Source organism: Myotis lucifugus, unplaced genomic scaffold, assembly GCF_000147115.1.
Source record: "Myotis lucifugus unplaced genomic scaffold, Myoluc2.0 scaffold_227, whole genome shotgun sequence".
NCBI classification, from domain to species: Eukaryota; Metazoa; Chordata; class Mammalia; order Chiroptera; family Vespertilionidae; genus Myotis; species Myotis lucifugus.
Genome location: NW_005871275.1, coordinates 1,370,691 through 1,389,069, shown reverse-complemented (window position 1 = coordinate 1,389,069; position 18,379 = coordinate 1,370,691). Strand labels below are relative to the sequence as shown.

At 39.8% G+C, this 18,379-nt stretch overlaps 1 protein-coding gene across 1 annotated transcript in view; it reads right to left on the bottom strand.

Annotated features, from left to right (window-relative positions):
* PAN3 (PAN3 poly(A) specific ribonuclease subunit) overlaps positions 1-18,379 on the bottom strand; it is a 160,161-nt gene that overhangs the window by 15,493 nt on the left and 126,289 nt on the right. Inside the window, exons 11-16 of the mRNA XM_023762008.1 lie at positions 17,886-18,047; positions 17,534-17,650; positions 17,345-17,446; positions 7,125-7,290; positions 5,923-6,013; positions 1,429-1,568 (exon numbers count right to left, since the gene is read on the bottom strand). Of these exons, the coding sequence (XP_023617776.1) occupies positions 1,429-1,568; positions 5,923-6,013; positions 7,125-7,290; positions 17,345-17,446; positions 17,534-17,650; positions 17,886-18,047 (778 nt within the window). The remainder of the gene's footprint in view (positions 1-1,428; positions 1,569-5,922; positions 6,014-7,124; positions 7,291-17,344; positions 17,447-17,533; positions 17,651-17,885; positions 18,048-18,379) is intronic.

Below are 18,379 nucleotides of genomic sequence, written 5' to 3'. Positions count from 1 at the left end.
ATATCAGTCAGTTTGAAAGTGCCTGATACATGGCTTACTGCTCTATAAATTTTAGTTACTGATTAATATTAAAGTATGACTTTTGCCGATTCACTTTTTAAGGAAAACTTCAAAATTTACATGAGTAGGGAAAATTACTAAATCTCCATGTACCCATCACCCAGTTTCAAAAACTGTTAATGTATGGCCAACTCTGTTACATTTATATTCGTTACTCTCTCTTTTTTAAAAGGAAATTTTGGAGATTATAACTTGAGATTAGAGACATCCTCAGTGCTGCAAACTAAGGCCAGGAATCACAGCTGTGATCATATATGAAGCAAATATTTTCACTTAAAAGAGAAATCATCTTATTTGATTATTAACAGGAAACAGGTATCACTGGCTCTGTCACAAAGACACTTATGCCAATGTAACAAAGCACAGGTGAGCAGCCCCATCCTCCATCCCTCAATTCCATACCCCAAGGCCAGTCCAAAAACAAATGGGATCATCCAGGGCTACAAGAAAAATCAGAAGAAACAGCTGGAAGCTAAAGAGAGACTGAAAAGGATCTATAAGCTCTGCTTCTAGAACATAATAGGATAAATTGCAATAGAGACTTCCTATTCCTAGCATGTGTTCTCTAGAATAACTTATAATAAGGGTTGTCTGGAATTTCCAAATGTTAGAGGTATCTTGGACAGGGAGCAGTCCTTCTGTGATGACAGTAGTCCACAGTGGGTTTTTCTTACACCAAATTTATTTCAAACCGGCACACAAGGATTCCTTGGAGTTTGAAGATACTGGAGAAGCATAGAGACCTTTACATATATGTTTTCTGGAATGGATGTTCTGGCCATAGAGTATATAACTGAATCATACCTGAGGTTTATTTATGAAAGCTTTCACAAAGATAACGACCACTCTCTAGAGCAGTAGTCAGCAACCGGTGGTCCGAGGACCACTGGTGGTCCGTGAGGTCCAAAAGGTTGGCGACCGCTGCTCTAGAGCAGCACTAATAGAACTTTCTGAGATGATGGAAATGTTCTATGTCTACACTATCCAATATTAGCCAGGAGCTACAAATGGCTTTTGAGCTCTTGAAAAGTGGTTAGTGAAACTAAAGAACTAAATTTTATTTCATTTTAACTAGCTTAAACTTAAAAGGTCATATGTAGCTAGTAGATACCAATGCAGCATTAGAGGGTACCCTTTGGCAAAATGTTTAAAACATCAGTAACTGATTTAAACACACTGGTTTATAAATTTATTCCAAGAAATATATACTTAGCAATAAAAATAAATTACAAGTTGCTTAATTGTGTTTTGCCTGATTTTAAATAGCAGTCAGTAAAATAAACAGAATCACTATTAAAAGGCCCTTATGAAACAGCTGTCTTATCTCATATGACCATTATACATGTTCAATTGTATATTAAAACTTACAAAATCAGATTCTTCAGGTCAGAAGAGTAGTTGATTGTCACCAGTTCCATGGCTTTCTGTAAATTCTCTCGCTGAATTCCTGCCAAAGAGTTGCAAGCCAAAGCCAACACAACTTTTCCTAATGATATCAGATCTGCTTGCTGACATGGAAGAATAAATATATCTTTTAATTTTTATTTTAAAAGAACAAATTTAATACACTCACACTATTGCCTGCATGGAAAAAGTACTTATACAAAGAAGCTGCAGAGGAGTCTCAAATATTAATGATCATCAGAATCAGATGGGAGCTTATCAAAAAGAATTTCTGAGCCTCTCCACCAGAGATTCTCATTCAATAGGACTGAAAAGAGGTCCAACATTTTTAAAGCATCCAGGTAATTCTGATGAATGTAGTTCTAGATCTACACTGTAAAAAACATTACTCTAAAAAATTCACATGCCAACTACAGAACTACTACTGCCTTAAATTTTTAAAAAATTACTTAAATAGAGCTGATACTCTTACTATTATAAGAAATTTAAGGCTGGTTATTATACACTTGCTTTACTCTGATCATTGCAATTTATGATATGCACTTTCTCATTTTCCATGATGCCTAAAACATAGTGTGTACTTGAAAATTTACTTGAAGAAAACTTATTCCATTATTCCAAACACATCAGCCATTACCTGATTTTTCATGTACGTTCTTTAGGACACTGAAAATACTGCCAACCCAATGATATCCCATCTGTTGATGTTCCCATCGTAAAAGATCTTTGAGCTCCCTAACCACCTAGTTTCCCACGGGTTTTTCTTTTTTTCAAATTTACCAGTCTGAGGCCTTTCTTCTGAAAGGATTTTCAAAAAACAGCTAGCTGAATTGAGGTGAGCTCCCCGTTACCTATTATAACTCCAGGAAACAAAATGGTCACCTCAAGAGGCCCTGCTTGGCAGGTAACTATTAATAAGCACATGCCTGGGAGAATGGAGCAGCTCAGAGTTAAGTGAAATTATCTAAAGTAATTTCTACAGAAAACTTCTGTAAATCTTCAAAATCTGAGATCTCATCTGAATTATTGGATATATGTTCATTTGCTGAATATTGGTTTAGTATAAGGAGTTTTCAAACTTAGCTATAAATTAACATCATCTGAGGAGCTTAAAAAACAAACAAAAAAATCACCTAGTGGCCATCCCCTCATCTCAGTTCTGATGTCATTAGTCTGGGGTAAAATCTAGATATTGGTATTTTTCAATGCTTCTACAAGAGATTCTGATATGCAGCCAGGGTTGAAACCTACTGGTTTTGTGGAATGTTTATAATGGTATATTTGTGACATCAGGGGAGTATTTCAAGGCAATCACTAATGAAACTTTAACACTACATAACTATCCTTAGCAACATTCTACCCAAATAATAAAGTATAAGAGGAAGTTAAACTCCATTACTAAAATAACATGAAAAAGTTCAAATTTAAAAATTTATCCCAAACTAGCATTTGTGAATCTGACACTGTGAACATAAGATCCCTTAATCTGTGGAAAAACTGATTAGAAAAACAAGCTACTTTGAATCTGTAAGAACAAGAGATACCAAGAATGCATGCCAGAGAAACTGTTTAGAACTTCATTAGAGGTACAGAGTTAAGAGCCAGGGAAGAAGGGAAGGTGGCATGGGGAAAGGTCACTGCTGCCATCGTTTTGTTTCTTTCTCTGGAGGGCACTGCCGTGAACAAACTCAAGAAGGATTCCCCTCAGGCATTCTCAAGATCAAGTAAACATTCCACGTTACACTAAATGAAATCATAAATCAGTGCATGTAAATACTAACTGGAAATTTCTCTAAGTGTTGTAATCCATTGTCGTCAGCAAAGCACACTGAAGGTTATTTATCAAGTATGTGAGCAGCATGTACCAACACACAACCTTCCAACCCTTAAAACAGTAGAATTTTCAGGTTAGCTCCACTCTGAATTGATGCTGTAACTACACCTCCCACTTAGAACATCCCATTAATCCCTAACACAAGACAGGAAAACAAAAGTCCAAGAGAACTGAAGGACTGATGGGTTTAAAGAATCGCAGCATCTGGCTTAAGTACTTCCTACCACCATTCTAAAACTGACCAAAGGTAGGAGTATTCACTTTAGAAATAATATGTACATGTCACACAATCCAGATTAAATGAGAACTATTTTTTAAAATAAAAGACATTAATCAAGTCCTGCTTAATTAAGAGAGTTAACATCATAAAAACTCTATAACTCTCCTTTCCTTATTTCCCAGCTAAATAATTTTCCAGTTGTTATTTTGCTTCTTACCTCCATCTGGTTTTCCCCCCATTTGTTGAATTCTGGAGGTTTTTCCCCCCAACTCATTTTCAGTTTCTTCCTGATTCTTGATTTCTTGATTTTTCTGATTCTATCTATGGCTCTACTTATGTCCATTTTACTGAAAGTCAGTCTCTATTCACGTGTCTGAAACAGACTATGAAAAATAGACTACAAGAAACAATGTACTCCTTTCTCATGTGCCCTCTTCGCTATAAAATCACAATCCCCTTTTTGGAACTATTTTTAATTCTCTCCATTACCTTACTAAAAGCTATATGAAAAATCTTCCACACATATATACCACCCCCCCAAAAAATAAAGAAAACCTGATATATCCTTTATTGCTGAAGATAAAGGGATGGTGACAACAGGTTGAAAGTAGCCTGAGTTTATGAATTAAAGCAGTTGTTAATTTATCAATCAATTGCCCCAAATGCTTACTTAAAAGTTGTTTGTAACTCTGGGACTACTTTTTCTTATAGAGAATTGTTTTTCAAGGTTAACTTCACAACTTGCAACATAACTGAAGTAATGTACATTTGCAAAGAAAAAAAAAGGGAAATAATATTGTTGTGACACTAACGGGGGAAAAGAATATCAACCTAGTTTTCCTTTATACTAGTAATTAAAATAAAAAGAAACTCTTCAGACTAGAAAAGAATAAGGAAATACTGTAAGGCTACTTTTTAAAATGTAGACATGAGGTTTCCAAATACTTGCAATAGAGACTGATGGCACTAGTTCTAAATTTATCTTCCAAAGTTTAATATTATTTTCCTGAATATATGAAAATCACTAGTATTTTTAACAGCCAATAATCAGTCACTTTTAGGAGCACAACAAATTATAAAGAACAATTTTCAGAGCCAATTAGTTAGTCAATAAATATAAGACAGAAGATAAGGAAAGTAGGTAAGAAACAACCATTCTAGATTTAAAAAATAAAAAAAGAGGGAGCAAATCTCTTAGGCAGAAAGGAAGCTGCTGCCATTGGGGCAAAAGTAGCCACACAGTGGCCACTAAGTGGTGTGACCAAACAGGACAGGTTGGCTACTATTGAGGTTAGGTGGGCACAAGTAGAGCAGAAGACATGAAAAGTCTGCATACAACTAAGTGAATGTGATGAGTAGCTCCAACTCTTTGGGACTGCACTGCCTGTGGTAAGAGAAGGCCATGCATGAATTGGAATACTAAGCACTAAATACACTCTACTTCTCAGTCTGTTCTTTCCTTTTTGTTCTGAAATTTTGTCTTATGATAAAGTGAACTGAAATCTTTCAAGATTTAAACAAAAAATGTTGAAATGAGAAGGACAATGAGAAGGTGAGGTATCCTTGTTTTTCCATGTAATAAGAAGATATTCTACCTCATATCAACTTCTGTAAGTTAATAAATGTTCATAAACACACAAAAATTTTACACAAAAAGAACAATGCCTTAAAATGACAGTTGTATAGCCTCCGAAAAATGTATTGTAATACAAACTGAATGATCTGAAACATACTTTAAATAGCCTCGTCACTTGTACAAAGTAATCAGGCAAAAGCAGCTACATTTAACAGTCCTTGCAGAGATAGGTTCTTATTCTACACCTTAAGATTAATCAAGAAAAAAGAAATAAAAAGCTAAGTACATAATGGGACCTAAGTCCAAACTATTATTATGAAATAATACTATAATCAAATTCTGATAATGTACAAGAAGTGATGGTCTTTGACTAAGCAAAAGAAAAAAATTACTTAAAAAATGGCAATACAACACTATTTCTTTGAAAATATTTCTAAAATTTTCAGATTGTTAGTGGGACAATTATTCTAAAAGTAAAAAAGAAAAAAAGTAAAATCTCGTTTAATGTAATTCATTCAACTGACCAATTAATCTGTTTTAATTCTGCTGAGGACAAATATCCTAATCACATAAATACATTTTCATTTGAACAGCTAGAGTCATGAATTCTGTATATTCCAACTTATAAGGGCTCTACACTAAATACATTAGTGATTAAGAAACCCATGTTCAAAGTTTGCATAAAAATCACCCAGAATAAATTAAAATCTACACTTAAAACCCTGAAATACTTTAAAATAAACAGAATTTGTCTTAAAAAACAAAAAACCACACACACAAAAAAACAAAGAACCAAGCCTGTAGGTATTCATGTTAATTCTTACTCACCTGGTATTGAGCCATTAATGCCAATGGATTATTATTCTGGCTGTTATCAAATGTTAAGACATCAAATACACCAACACAATTTACTCGCAACCTTTAAAGATCAGAGATTTAAAGAAAATAGTTAAAATGAGATTTTAAAAATTACATACTAGTGGAAATTTATCATTTCCTATAATATTTGGAAGAACCTCAGAATATTATCTACTCTAACCTTCTGTCCTACTCCCATATAGCTTCTACTAATCACCATTTTAGAGATGAGAAAATTAAGGCTCAAAGATATTAAGGTTATAAAAGTTAGTAACTAATAAAGCCAGGACTATAACTCATATCTTTGACTACCAGCCCAGTGTTCTTTCCACTGTACCAAGCTGCTTCGTTCATGTAAAGAGCACTACTTGGCTTCCTAACACTTGCTGAAGATATACTAGCCAATATTGGAAGCATCTTACATGTATTAATTCATTCAACCCTCTCAATCATCTTATGAGACAGGTACCTTAAAATGTAGAAAATGGTGAGGAGAGTACCCGTCTCATTAGGTTACTGAACACAATGAAGTTAAGGTACTTGACCAGGGTCATAAAGACAGCAACTAACAGAGCCAGGAAGCTAAGTCAACTGGTACTACATCTAGAGCTCTTCATACTACACTGCCCAAGCCAATTCTCAAAATTACAACTCAAATGAAACTCTGCTGAAGTTAGAGTCTGTCTACTTAACTCTGTCAGTGGTTCTCAAAGCATATGACCCAATCAGTAGCAACAGCAACACCTAGGAACTTGTTGGAAATGCAAACTCTCAGGCCCTGCTCCATATTTACTGAATGAGAACTCTAGATCCAAGTTTGAGCCCAATAATATGTGATAAATAAGCCCCCCAGGCAATTCTGATTCAAGCTAAAATTTGAGAATCACAGTTGTACAAAGAAAAGTTGTGTTGATATTACTTATATATCCCCCCAACCCTAACCATACATACCTCCAAACCCTTACAAGATTCTTGGTTAATAACCAGGCTTTTTTTTTTTTAAGAATTCAACTTTTTTTTTTTTTTAAATTACAAATGAACTCAAAAGTCACAGCAATTCTTCTGGATGGAATATATGAAAAGGTAAAATTAAAAGAAATCATCATGCTTTGTTTAAAACCGGTCATAGGTTAAATGCACAATAAAGAAGCCAAAACTCAAAATGCTAGTACCTCGTTTTGCCAGTTATCAGAATCTTTGTTGGGTCCATAACTCGACATGCCAAACCTGCTGTGTGAATGGTACGCAGTGCAGAACTCAATTGGACAATATATGCCCAAATAAGAGATTCTGGCAATAATCCAGCATGCTGTCTGGGCAATGGTCCATCATGTTGACCTATAAAGCAAATAATAATTTTAAAAACTTATTTAAGTAATCAACTAAAAGACTAAAACATTCAAACCAAAATTAACAGAAAATTCACTTATATTCATGGTATAATTTGTCAATTTATACATATGTATACATGTAAAATTTAAGTTTAGTCTATAATTAAGGGACAAGCCCCAAATTTCCCAATTTGAGATTATCCTATCTAATAAAAGAGAAACATGGTAATTAGCGTATGACCGCTACCTTTCCCATTGGCTAATCAGGGCGATATGCAAATTAACTGCCAGCCAAGATGGCGATTAACCGCCAACAAAGATGGCGGCTAATTTGCATATGTAGGCACAATGCTAGAAGGCGAAAGGGAAAGGACAGAAGAAGCCCCCTGCCACTGACGGTGATTGGAAACCCAGGGGGGAGCTAAGAGCCGGGGGCAGGGCAAAGGCAGCCCTGGGGGCCGCTTTTGCCCTGTCCCCGAGCTGTGATCAGAGAACCAGGCGCCTTTGCCGCCCCGGCCAGTGATAGCGGGAAGCAGGGGTGGAGCCAGCAATGGGAGCTGGGCAGTCCGGGGAGCTAGGGATCCCTTGCCCAGGCCTAAAGCCTTGGCCAAAGACGTTAGGCCTGGGCAGGGGTGGAGCCTGCAATCGTGGGGAGCTGGGGTCCCCTACACAGACCTAACGCCTTGGCCAGAGGCGTTAGGCCTGGGCAGGGGCGGAGCCTGCAACTGCAGGGAGCTGGGGGTCCCCTGCCCAGGCCTAAGGCCTCAGTCAGAGGCATTAGGTCTAGGCAGGGGCAGAGCGGGAGATCGAGGGGAGCTGGGGGTCCCCTGCCCAGGCCTAAGGCCTCGGTCAGAGGCATTAGGTCTAGGCAGGGGCAGAGCGGGAGATCGAGGGGAGCTGGGGGTCCCCTGCCCAGGCCTAATGCCTTGGCCAGAGGTGTTAGGCCTGGGCAGGGGCGGAGCCTGCAATCGCCTGGAGCTGGGGGTCCCCGGCCCAGGCCTAATGCCTCGGTCAGAGGCGTTAGGCCTGGGCAGGGGCAGAACCAGCCATCGCGGGGAGCAGGGGCGGAGTCAGCGATCCTGGGCAGCTGGGGGTCCCCTGCCCAGGCCTAAGGCCTCGACCAGAGGCGTTAGGCATGGGCAGGGGCGGAGTCAGCAATCGTGAGCAGCTGAGGGTCCCCTGCCCAGTCCTAACCCCTTGGCCAGAGGCATTAGGTCTAGGCAGGGGCAGAGCGAGAGATCGCGGGGAGCTGGGGGTCCGTCTCCTGCCCAGGACTAATGCCTCCACCAGAGGCCTTAGGTCTTGGCAGGGGCGGTGCCAGAGATCGTGGGTAGCAGGGGCGGAGCCGGGAATGGTGGGAGCTGGGGGTCCCCTGCCCAGGCCTGACACCTCTGCCGGAGGCCTCAGGCCTGGGCAAGGGGCCGATCCGGTGATTGGCGATCGGAGGGTGATGGGGGTCGACGCCTCTGGCCGAGGCATCAGGCCTGGGCGGGGGGCAGAACCAGTGAGCGAGGGGAAATAAGGGTCCCCTGCCCAGGCCTGACGCCTGGGCCAGAGGCATCAGGCCTGGGCAAGGGGCCGATCCTGCGATTGGAGGGTGATGGGGGTCAACGCCTGAGGGTTCCCAGTATGTGAGAGGGGGCAGGCTGGGCTGAGGGACACCTCCCCCCACCACCACCCAGTGCATGAATTTTGTGCACCAGGCCCCTAGTCCTATATAATAAAAGGCTAATATGAAAACTGACTGAACGGCAGAACGACTGGTCGCTATGATGCACACTGACCACCAGGGGGCAGACGCTCAACGTAGGAGCTGCCCTCTGGTGGTCAGCGCGCTCTGACAGGGGGAGTGCCGCTCAGCAAGAGCGGGGCTCACGCCTGGCGAGCGCAGCTGTGGTGGCAGGAGCCTCTCCCACCTCCGCAGCAGCGCTAAGGATGTCCAACTGCCGCAGGGAATGGGCCTAAGCCGTCAGTCAGACATCCCCCGAGGGCTCCCGGACTTCGAGAGGGCACAAGCCGGCCTGAGGGACCCCACCCGGCCTGAGGGACCCCACCCACGAGTGCACAAATGTCGTGCACTGGGCCTCTAGTACCTTTATATTATTATTAGCAACAGAGCTCTCACTGAACTGTTCTTTTCTGTGACCACTGTAATTACTGAACAATAAACAAAAATTATTATTATTATTTTAAAATATATTTTATTGATTTTTTACAGAGAGGAAAGGAGAGAGATAGAGAGTCAGAAACATCGATGAGAGAGAAACATCGATCAGCCGCCTCCTGCACATCCCCCACCGGGGATGTGCCCGCAACCCAGGTACATGCCCTTGACCGGAATCGAACCCGGGACCTTTCAGTCCGCAGGCCGACGCTCTATCCACTGAGCCAAACCGGTTCGGCCAAAAATTATTTTTAAAATATGTATTTAATTGTGAACCATATAAACATAAATCTGATTAAAAACAGAAACTGTAGATATTGTTATTTTACTTAAAATATGGATAATCCTACCTTATATTATTGTTCAGGCATGTGAGACCTGTTCATTATGTGGCTTAAGGAAAATGAAAGTCTCTACCATCATTTATGCTGAATGTTTTCTTATTCTCCTTATACTGCTCGGCCATTTCAGTTAGATATGATAACATCCAATTTATAAAGACACGAATATAAAACACTAAATGTCATTTATGTGTAAAGTTAAAACACAAAAATATCTGGTCTACCATAAAGAGTCATCATTTTGATTCTATCAATTCTTATTTCCTAATATTATTTTCTGAGTCATTATTAATTCTTATATCAGTAGAAAAGGAGCCATATAAATTTAATTCAGATTTTGTAATTATAGTAGTGCTCCCTTTCTTGCAGCTTCATTTTCTGTGGTTTCAGTTAAGTAATGTGGACCACAGTTAGAAATTAAATTGCCCCAACAATCAACATCATCCGCTCCTGACATCCAGCCATCAACATTGTCATGGCTCAATGATACAGAATGTCCAGAAGCAGAGGATTCTCCTAATATATCATCAAAAAGGTCAATAGTTGCCTACATCACAATGCCTGTCATTCACCTCACTTTATCTCATCACATAAGCATTTTATCATCTCATGTCATCATAAGAAGTACAATATATTTTGAAAGAGAGAGAGACCACATTCACATAACTTTTATTATAGTATATTGTTATAAATTGTTTTAGTATTGGTTATTATTATTAATCTCTTACTGTGCCTAATTTAACATAGGTATGTAAGGGAGAAAACATCATACTGATACACATACACACAAACACACACATGGAACTTGGTACTACTCCCAGTTTCAGGCATCCACTCTGGGTCTTGGAATGTATTTCCTGCAGATAAAGGAGAACTACTGTGTTTCTTTTTTATTTTATGAAAGAAGGAAATTTTTTTTTATAACTATTGATTTTTAGAGAGGGGGAGGGAGAGAGAGAGAGAGAGAGAGAGAGCAACTTCAATGTGACAGAGAAACATTAATCAGTTGCTTCCCGCATGTGCCCTGACCAGAAATCAAACCCAAAACCTGGGTAAGTTCCCTGGTAGGGAATCAAACCATCAAATAGCCCTAGCTGGTTTGGCTCAATGGATAGAGTGTCTGTCTGCGGTCTAAAGGGTCCCAGGTTCAATTCCAGTCAAGGGAATATACCTTGGCTGCAGGCTCCTTCCCCAGCCCAAACCCTGGTAGGGGCTCATGCAGGAGACAACCAATTGATGAGTTTTCCTCACATTGATGGTTCTGTCTTTCCCTCTCTCTTCTACTTTCCCTGAAAATCAATGGAAAAATATCCTCAGGTGAGGATTAACAAAACACCAAATAACAGGCACACCGACAAGGGCAAGGTTAATGTATTTCAGAGAATGTAACCTTATAAATCCAAGTGTTCATATGGTAGTAAACAAACCTTTTGTCAATGAGATTTAAAGACAGTTAAATGGTTTTAACTGTAGAGATAAATAGCAATTAGGTAGTTATGGCTTGCCATAAAATTTCTAGGAAAAAGCAAATTTAAAATTCAAAAACTGCTATCCCTCAATTTAGACAGAACTAAAGATAATAAAATCTGGCCCGGAAGGCATGACTCAGTGGTTGAGCATCAATCTATGAACCTGGAGATAAGGGTTCAATTTCCTGGTCAGGGTACATGCCTGGGTTGCAGGCTTGATACCCAGTGTGAGGCATGTAGGAGGCAGCCAATCAATCATTCTCTCTCATCATTGATGTTTCTCTCTCTCTCTCTCCCTTCCTCTCTGAAATCAATAAAAATATTAAAAAAAAAAAGATAATAAAATCTGGAAAACAATGTTAGATGACTCAGAATGTGGCTCTAGTGATAAATGCCAAGAAAATGTCAAAGACAATTATAAAGAATGTAAATAAAACTATTTAATAAATGTGGTAATAAGGAAAAGGAATATTTATAACAAACTAGAGGCCTGGTGCATGAATTCATGCACCAGTGATGTCCCTCGGTCTGGCCTGTGGAATCGGGCCAAAACCAGCTACTCAACATCCCCCAAGGGGTCTCAGATTGCGTGAGGGTGCAGGCCAGGCCAAGGGACCAGTGCATGATTGGGGCCAGGGAGAGACACGGGAGGTTGGCCAGCTGGGGAAGGAACCGCAGGAGGGCTCCAGGGGTGTCTGGCTCTCTGGCTCGTTTCACTCAGTCCTGATCAGCCGGACCCCAGCAACAAGCTAAACTACCAGTCAGAGTGTCTGCCCCCTGGTGGTCAGTGCACATCATAGTGACTAGTCGACTGGTCGACTGTTTGCCCTCTGGTGGTCAGTGCACGTCATAGTGAGTGGTTGAGTGGCCTTAGCATATCATTAGCATATTACGCTTTAATTGGTTGACCGGATGACTGGACACTTAGCATATTAGGCTTTTATTATATAGGATAAGTCCTTACTATGTTCCAGATCCTGTCTAGTTATATATCCACATTTTCTCATTTTAAACCTCTAATCACAACTCCTATATGCTATGGTATTATTATTACCATTTTCTAAATTAGCACATTCCGTACAATATGCAATTTTTTGTGCTAATAAATTAAATAGTATAAGAAAACAATAGACTTCCATCTATGACTCTACAAGTTTATACAAACATTGGCCTTTATTTTCTTTTTTTAATATTCACATTGGGGCTTGGTGGGAGAGTCAAGGTGGTGGAATAGGTAAACATGGTACTCGCCTCCTCCTATAATGACATCAAACTTACAACTAAACTACAGAACAATCATGATTTAGAGCCACCTGAAATCTGGCTGAAGCTAAGTCCTACCACTAGAGAATTAAAGAAGCCACAATGAGACTGGTAGGAGGGGCAGAGATGCGGAATAGGTTAGTCTAAGATACATGTGTGGCATTATTTTAATTGGGAGGGATATCTTGTCTACAGAGGTCCCCCCTAAAGATCAGGGGTTCAAGCCCCACTCAGGCCAGGGTTCCAGTGCCAGGAAGAGAAGTCATAGTAACTTCAGGCTGTAAAAACCAGCGGGTATTATGGCTGAGTGACATAAAGGTTGCTGGAATCCCATGCACTTCTTCTTAAAGGGCCTGCACATTCACTCCTTTCAAGCTTCAGTGCTGGGGCAGTAGATTGGAAGGATCCAGGGACATGGGAGGGGAAGAAGGGGGGAGCTAAATTGTCTGGCATCAGGGCAAGAACTGGGGGTCAACTTTCTCCCAAACAAAAGTGCTGACAGAGATCTGCCGTTGTGGCTCAGTGGTTGAGCATCGATCCAGGAACCAACAGGTCACATGCCTCGGTTGCGGGCTTGATCGCAGTAGGGGCCATGCAGGAGGCAGTCGATCAATGAAGTTTCTATCTCATCAATGTTTCTGTCTCTCTATCCCTCTCTCTTCTTCTCTCTCTAAATATCAATAAAAGCATATTTTTTAAAAAAAAAAGTGATGGCAGAGGTCACTGTTCCTTTTTTCTTTGCCAAGACCTCCCTGCCACTGAGCCAACAGTCAGGCATCCATTAACCTGGTCCACACTGTTCACCTCAGCCTGGTGATTCCCTGAGACCCTGCCCACCCAAGCTGTTTGCAGTGGCTTTTCCATATGAATGGCCTGTCCTACCTCAGGCTTCATACTTTCCTAAAAATCTCTCAAACAAGCAGCAGCTGTTTGCTCCATACCTCATAATACGTACCCCAAGGCCCGGCACTAGCAGCAGCCTGCCTTAGGTCACAGCTTGGCCACTCCTGTGTACCTCCAAACCCAACACAAATAGCAGCCATCTTCAGATTGCTCTATAGCTCATGCAGGATGGCCCCAGGCAGGGCACAGGCAGTAGCTGACTTTGCACCTCCCAGGAGGCCCAAGAGCCAGTACACCCAGTGGTCAGCTTTAGACCACGCCAGATTATAACCCTATCACATCCACGAGCAACATACTCAAGGGGTGGACTCTGAGCACTAAAGCCCCACTGAAGCAAGTCCTGCTCCATAGGGGTGTCTCCTACACAGCAACTCTTCCCCTGTAGTCGCAGCTGGTCCTCACAGCCGATTGGCCTTCCAGTGATGCCAACATAAATCAAGGCTCAACTACAACAGGACAGTGCAATCAGTTGCCTCCTGCATGTGCCCCAACAGCTCACATAGGGGTGCACCTAGAGTGCCCAGCTCAGGTACCTGGGAAGGCTGAGCCACTGGGACCTAAAGGACACCTACTATGCAAGGCCACTCTACCAATTCCAGGAGACATAGCAGCTCTACCTAATACATAAAAACAAACACAGAGAAGCAGTCAAAATGCGAAGAAACATATCACAAATAACAGAGGAAATCGCCAGAAAAAGAACTAAATGAAATGGAAGCAAGCAAACTACCAGATACAGAGTTCAAAACAATGATTATAAGGATGCTCAAGGAACTCAGTGAGAACTTCAAAGAACTTAGTGAGAACTTCAAGGAACTTAGTGACGAACATCAATGACATAAAAAAGGACCAATCAGAAATGAAGGATACACTAACGAAAATGAAGAATAATTTACAGGGAATCAACAGTAGAGGGCATCAAGAATCAAATCAGCGATTTGGAATACAAGGAAACAAAAAACACCCAATCAGAACAGCAAAAAGAAAAAAGAATCCAAAAATATGAAGATAGTGTAAGGAGCCTCTGGGACAACTTCAAGTGTACCAACATTTGTGTCATGGGGGTGCTGGAAGAAATTGAAAACCTATTTGAAAAAATAATTACAGAAAACTTCCCTGACCTGGTGAAAGAAATAGATATGTAAGTCCAGGAAGTGCAGAGAGTCCCAAACAACAGGAACCCAAAGAGGTCCACACCAAGATACATCATAAGTAAAATGCCAAAGGTTAAAGACAAAGAGAGAATCTTAAATGTAGCAAGAGAAAAGCAGTTAGTTACCTATAAGAGAGCACCCATACAACTGATTTCTCAACAGAAACTTTGCAAGCCAGAAGGGAGTGGCAAGAAATACTCAAAGTGATGGAAAAAAAGGACCTACAACCAAGATTACTCTATCCTGCAAAGCTATCATTTAGAAATGAAGGTCAGATAAAGAGCTTCACAGAGAAGAAATAGCTAAAGGAGTTCATCACCACTAAACCAATCTTACATGAAATGTTAAAGGGTCTTCTTTAAGAAGAAAAAAAGATAAAAAGTATGAACAATAAAATGGCAGTAAATACATTTCTATCAACAACTGAATCTAAAAATCGAAGAACAAAATAAACTGATTAATAAAATAGAATCAAAAGCATAGAAACCTGGAACAGACTGATGAATCTCAGAGGGAAGAGGAGAAGGGGGGGTGGGGGTGGAAAGAGATTAACCAAAGAACTTACATGCATATATGTATTATCCATGGACACAGACAATAGAGTGGTTAACACCTGCTGTGAGGTGGGATCCAGGTGAAGGGGGGCAAAGGAGGAATAGAAAGGGGGAACATCTTTAGTGCTCTCAACAATAAAAATTTTAAAAAATATATTCACAATGGGAAAACAGAGGACTGCCTTGTAATAGAAGTTGCTGTAAATTAAAGTATACATGGTACATTTAGGGATATTACTACCATTCAAACAATACTTTCAAATATTAGAAAGAGGACTGATTCCTGCAAAAATGTAAACATCCTATATAATAAAACCCTAATATGCAAATCGACCAAACGGCAGAACAACCAGTCACTATGATGCACAGTGACCACCAGGGGGCAGACGCTCAACGCAGGAGCTGCCCCCTGGTGATCAGTGCACTCCCACAGGGGGAGCACTGCTCAGCCAGAAGCCAGGCTCATGGCTGGCACGGCCGCCTCAGAGGCAGTGCTAAGGAGAGGCGAGCCTGGCTTCAAGCAGAGTGGTGGTGGCAGGAGCCTCTCCCGCCTCCGTGGCAGTGCTAAGGACCCCTCGGGGGCACCTCGGACTACGAGGTGGCGCAGGCCAGGCTTGAGGGGAACCCCCCTCCCCAGTGTACAAATGTTGTGCACCGGGCCTCTAGTATCAAATACTCAGTCAACACCAAAAACAGAATAATTAAGATTTTTTTTTTAAACTGGAAAGAAGTACAATGAATCAGTGGTTCTCAACTGGGGGCAATTTTGCCCACCCTACGGGACATTGGCAATGTCTGGAGATATTTTTGGTAACACTACTGCAGTAGGGGGTTGCTACTAGCATCTCGTGGGTAGAGGCCAGGGCTGCTGCTGAAGATCCTGCAATGCACAGGATGGCCCCTATGAAAATAACTATTTAGCCCCAAACGTCAACAGGACTGATGTTGAGAAACCCAGCTATAAATTATAGCCAACAGTCATTTCACAGGTGGTATTACTAAAATAAACTTGAACAACTACAGCTATGTTCATCTATAGAAAAAGTCATACCACATCCCCTTCAACAAAATTATGTGTCTACAGATGACATGGCAAAAGGAAAAAAAAATGACCACACTATATGACCAGATTTTTAATGTGAAACAGCCATGTAACCACAGATTTCTTCTTGTAACTGTCAGAAAGCAGTTAAAAGTAAACAGAAGAAACATATTTTTATTCATAATGAGTCCTTAATGGAATCACAATGCAAAAGATACTGTCATGTGACTCAAGTCTTTCTCCCTCCTTAGTTTCTTTCAGTATGCATTTAAGAAAATCTTAAAAATATTAAAAATCATGGTAAAGAATACAATGCTTCTTTCCTGTCCCCAAACAAGAAAATGAACCATATCTTTCCTTTCCCAACTATATAAATTAATTAAAAGACATCTCAAAATGTTACTTTGAAACAACTTATCCTTTAATAAACATTTTCAGAATATAATTAAAATATTTTGGTTCTTTGCAATATTATTGAAAAACGGCAAAAAAAAAAGAGAGAGAAAATATTCCCCGCTTAAGTAAAAGCTACCTGAAAATTTATTTTGAAGACTAGTTCCTTAAGTAACAGAATCCTACACCTTTAACAAAAGAGTTTGTTTAAGAAAATAATTTCATAAATTATACATAGTCATATTAGATTGTGAGGGAGTCATTACATTATACTCAGAAAACATAAAAATTAAGGGGAAAAGACTTATAATAAATGGAAAATGCAGTATGATATAAAATGAAAACAATGCAAAGGGAAACCAAATAAACCAAAACAAAACACCAAGGCTGGAAAGAAATAATGGTTGTGTTTTGCAAGGTGAAGCTACGGGGATTATTTTACAATTTACTGAATTTTCCAAATCATCTCTACTCAGAAGCATTATATTTTTAAAAGAAAAGAAAATGTTAACTGGATAAAACTTCTATCATGTTCTCAGTTATTTAAATTTCAGATATCTACCTGAGTCTCTCACACCATTTTTCATCTCAGTTTATACACTTAATACATTATCTCCTAACTTGGTTACAGACTGACCTCATTTCTTTTTAAAATGCAATAGGGTCATTAAGTGGAATGACTACAGGGATAAATTTGCGTGTATTTTAAAATACAATCTACTCTCCCACAGAGCAAAAGCATTTGTCAACATACAGCTTGCTTTCATCTTTTCCTTACCCCATTTTCTCTTTGTGAAATAGGCATCAGCATTGGGGTCATTAAAGTGTCTGCTCATCAGAGTTTCTCCTCCAGCATGGAAATCATATGCAAACACAAGAGCTTAAAATAAAACACAAACATTCTTTACTGCAATCTGGCTTCAAACAGTGAGGCTCACAAGCAGAAAAACAATTACAAATTACTCACAAGGCTCTGCAAATGCTTTAGTGGTAAATACCTCACGCAAGGTTACAATATTTGAGTGCTGAATTTTTTTCCACATATCAACCAACACCATGCATTTTGTGTTAACAAGACGAAAACCTAAAAAAGAAAATTTTTATTAAACTGTCAATGACATCTCCCCTTAGTCCATCAGAAATGGGGAGAAAAATAAACATGCTATACATTACTGTAAGTTACTAACTGCCAAATGAAATAATAAATTACTCATTATCTTTTAAATTAATGTATTAAATAAATAAACGTATTCAGGAATGTTTGAATAATCTTAGCCTCACTAATATGCTTCTAAGAGAGGATAATTTATCTTCCTTACCATGGATCCTCCGAAGGCAATATGGCAGATCATCTTTGCTATTCACAGCTTTATAGCAAGATGTAATGTAGCCAAAATTACTTGATTTCTGTATTCGGTTGGGTGGTGGCAGTGGTTCTAGAGGGAATAGGCTATGATAGCTGTCGACTTCTGCAGGGAATGCTAGAGTAATTCATAGGAAAACAGATGACAACTTGCAGACATTCATAAATCTCTCAGAGTGATAAAGAAGAAATCAAACCTACTTTAAATAACTACTAACAAAGTAGTATAAAAACATACTTTGAACATTTATAATTCCATAAAACTGGTTTCATTATCAATAAAAATAGTCATTATAAAACAACACAGAACTAAATTTATACACTCAAAATATTTCTTTTATAGCATAATACAACAAATATCAGAAACAACTTGTGTTATCACTTATAAATAGGTAAACATTTCTGATTCTGATGCTGAATAAAAATCAGGGAGATTTTGTTTCTTTAAAC